This window comes from Teleopsis dalmanni, unplaced genomic scaffold (genome assembly GCF_002237135.1).
Source record: "Teleopsis dalmanni isolate 2A unplaced genomic scaffold, ASM223713v2 unscaffolded_contig_3000, whole genome shotgun sequence".
Taxonomy (NCBI): domain Eukaryota; kingdom Metazoa; phylum Arthropoda; class Insecta; order Diptera; family Diopsidae; genus Teleopsis; species Teleopsis dalmanni.
Genome location: NW_024034382.1, coordinates 87 through 3315, shown reverse-complemented (window position 1 = coordinate 3315; position 3229 = coordinate 87). Strand labels below are relative to the sequence as shown.

The 3229-nt window shown below is 34.9% G+C and overlaps 1 protein-coding gene across 1 annotated transcript; it reads right to left on the bottom strand.

Annotated features, from left to right (window-relative positions):
* Positions 1 to 219: 219 nt before the first annotated feature.
* Positions 220 to 2853, bottom strand: LOC119664936 (protein phosphatase PHLPP-like protein; the record flags this gene model as incomplete). The annotated part of the gene is made up of 1 exon (XM_038074279.1): positions 220 to 2853. A coding segment is annotated over one exon (2597 nt), but the record flags the coding sequence as incomplete, so codon positions are not given.
* Between the last annotated feature and the right edge of the window lie 376 nt (positions 2854 to 3229).

The window sequence follows — 3229 nt, the reverse complement described above, 5'->3', positions numbered from 1 at the left end:
AATTTTCAATTCTAAGCCCGATATCTCGAAAATTAACTGTATTATACTATATATCTGTCTGTACTAAAATATGTTATCAAATGAGCATATCTATGAAATCTAAGTCATTCCCAAAAAAGATTTATGAAAATATAATAGCTAGGTACGTAGAGTTGAAGAGTTCTTGAAAATACCATATAATAATTAAATTGTAAATATATAACCTTTATTGTTGCTTTTTAAATAAATAATATTATAAATTTAGTACACATAAATATTATAACTCCGTTGTTGCAACACCCCAATATTTTCGCATTCTGCTGTCATGAACATTGTAGTCTTCGTCATTATCTTCATTTAGTGCGGAACGTTCTTGAGTTACCGCAAAATCATATTCCAAATTGTATGGCATTAAACGTTGCAAGGAACCGAAATAGGCTGCATGTGGACCACAACCATTGATTTTAGTGTAGGGCGAAGCAGTAACAGAATTGCGACTCTTTGATTCAAAAAAATTATACGCGACACTGGATGTGACTGCTTGAAAGGATCGACTGCTGCCAAAATGTTTCGAAAGAAATGACATTTGCTGCTGCTGGTTTTGTTGTTGTGATTGCTGTTCCTGATGCAGTTGTCCTGGTGATACTGACCGTTTCTTAACTTCACTATTTATTAATTGCGGTGAGCTTGTGGATATAAATTTACTTTTAACATTGTTCATCAAATTCGATTTTCGTTCATTGGTTTGATTTTTGGTTAATGATTTTGAGATTGTGTTCAGTTCTTTATCAAAAAGTAATTGTGTATTTTGCTCCAACATATATTCCCAACATTTAAATTGCTCCTCTGACAGAACAGAATCTGTTTCATCAAGAACTTCCATTTCATTTTCCTCCTCAAGTACATGCGCATGTGCCAATATATAATCTTCACCTTTATTTATTGGACTTAGGACTTGATCACTTTGACCGCTTGGAGAAGAGCGCTCACTGCGGGTTGCAGGTCGTTCAATTATGCGATGACGGCAGATATTATTACGTTCACAACATGTACGTTTACAAACGTTGGGTAGCAATGCAGCGGCTGCGGCAATTGTGCTAATTGGTTTCTTGCGAACGGTTTGTTTGAGTTCCTTAATTAAGTAATCCACATCGGTGCCAATATTTCGGAATCTTAAAACTATCACGCTTAAATTTGCATTGGCACCAAAACTTTGAGCTATATCTTGAACACGTTTCGCAGCTAGTAAAATATTTTCCTCTTTACGTATTTCACGTGCGACACGATTTATGTCCATTTTGGCCCAAGTGTTTCCGTTACAAATAACCAAATATTCATCTTCGTTACTTAGTGGAACTTCAGTGATTTTCGGATCTGGCAAATTGTGCAATAATTTATTTGAGTTTTTCTGATAGTGATAGTTGTTCTTATTATTATTATTGTTATTATTGCTGTTATTATTGTTAAGCTTAGGCACATTCATTAATAAGTTCGTTTGTTCGAACTCTGCTGGACTTTCAGTCATATTGGTCAGACAAACATTTGTGGTCTTACGGACTAAATAAGCACCAATATTACCGACACTAGCTACTCGTAAAATGTATTTTTTTGTTTTATTGGGTCTTACATAGTCTCTGACACCTTTCACGTTCTCCCGAGATATATGACAAATCGTAATACCGATATTGCCAAGCTCACCACTTTTGTTTAGCTTCTGTAACGCTGTCAGCAACGTGAACTTCATATACACATTTATAGCCTCTTTTACAGCACGTTCCTGATCTATTATTTTTGGCACCGTTTGCGCGACTGAGTTAGCAACAGCACTAGATACATCACTTTCAATTATTCCAAAAAGACCTTCATCCTTGTTAAAATTACATAGGCGCAGCTGACTAACTAATAATCGTTTAACATTGCCAGGTGTTTCAGAAAATCCTAAACTCCAAGGTGGTTTTAACATATTATTATCCATGTAATACTCCAATTTCGTAGTTGGCAGGCACAAGCGGTTCTTACCTGAGACATCCACCAAGCTCCAGTGCTTTTGGCTTTGACACACTTTAACTTGCTGTTCATCAACTTGCAGCTGTAAGTTACAAGACAAATCGAGGTACTTCAAATTCTTTGGCACTATACTTAGCAAGTTAATACGATCCAGATGATTATGCGCCAAGTCCAATACCTGTAAGCTACTCAGCTTGGAAAATGTAGGTGTCGAAAGCAACAAATTTGAGTGCACTCGTAGTACCTTTAACTTTGTTAGTGTAGAAATAATTTCCGGTAAGTTTTGTAACAAATTTCCTGACAGCACCAATATCTCCAACTCTGCCCAATTACGAAGACAGACTGCTGGAAGTTCACTGATTTTATTATAAGCCGCGTGGAGCACACGCAGTTTTTTAGCATTAACAAGCACATTTAAAATAGTTTCATTAAAACTGTTATTAGATATATATACTTCCTCGAGCTGAGAACGAAGTACCTCATTCTGCTCAAAATGCAAGTTCATTCCCAATTTATTGCAGGACGCATTCAAAATCCGAAGGTGTTTCTGTGTTATTGCGAAAAAGTTTTCTGGAAGAGTTTGTAGTTCATTGCTCTGTAGAAGACATTGTTCTATAGTGGACATTTTCTCCGGAAGGCGACTCAAAAATCGTATGTTATTATGGCTTAAATTTAATATGCGTAGTGCTGTTATTTTATACACGGATAAAAATTCTGCTAAGGTATAAAGTTGATTATGGTGAGCTTCTATGGTGTGTAGACTTTGACAGCAGCCCGTGAAGCTTGGTAGCTGCGTGAAATTATTATATGAAATATCCAAGTATTTAAGTTTTACGGGAATCGGGAAAATGCTAATTGTTTGTAGGCCTGCAATATTATTTAATGACAATAATTGAAAAAAGATATAAAAATATCAATGAAAAAAAATAATTTTTTTATAAAATAAATTAAAAGATAAAGTGTAATTGTAAAAAAAAACAATTAATTTTATATACAATATTATAATAAGGTAGTAAAACTATGGGACAGAACCGTTATATAGATTGGACTTCTTGGTCCCAGTAGACATGACTACCGGTTAGCTACTTTTATTAAAGCGAAATATACTTTACCTATGTACTTATCAGAGAACTGCAATGAGTACATACTCAACACTCGATCAATCATTGACTGTGTTTCATTTATATGTATTCTGATTCTCTTTTTCGTATATTCGACTTCGTCTGATCCATATATACAGCTG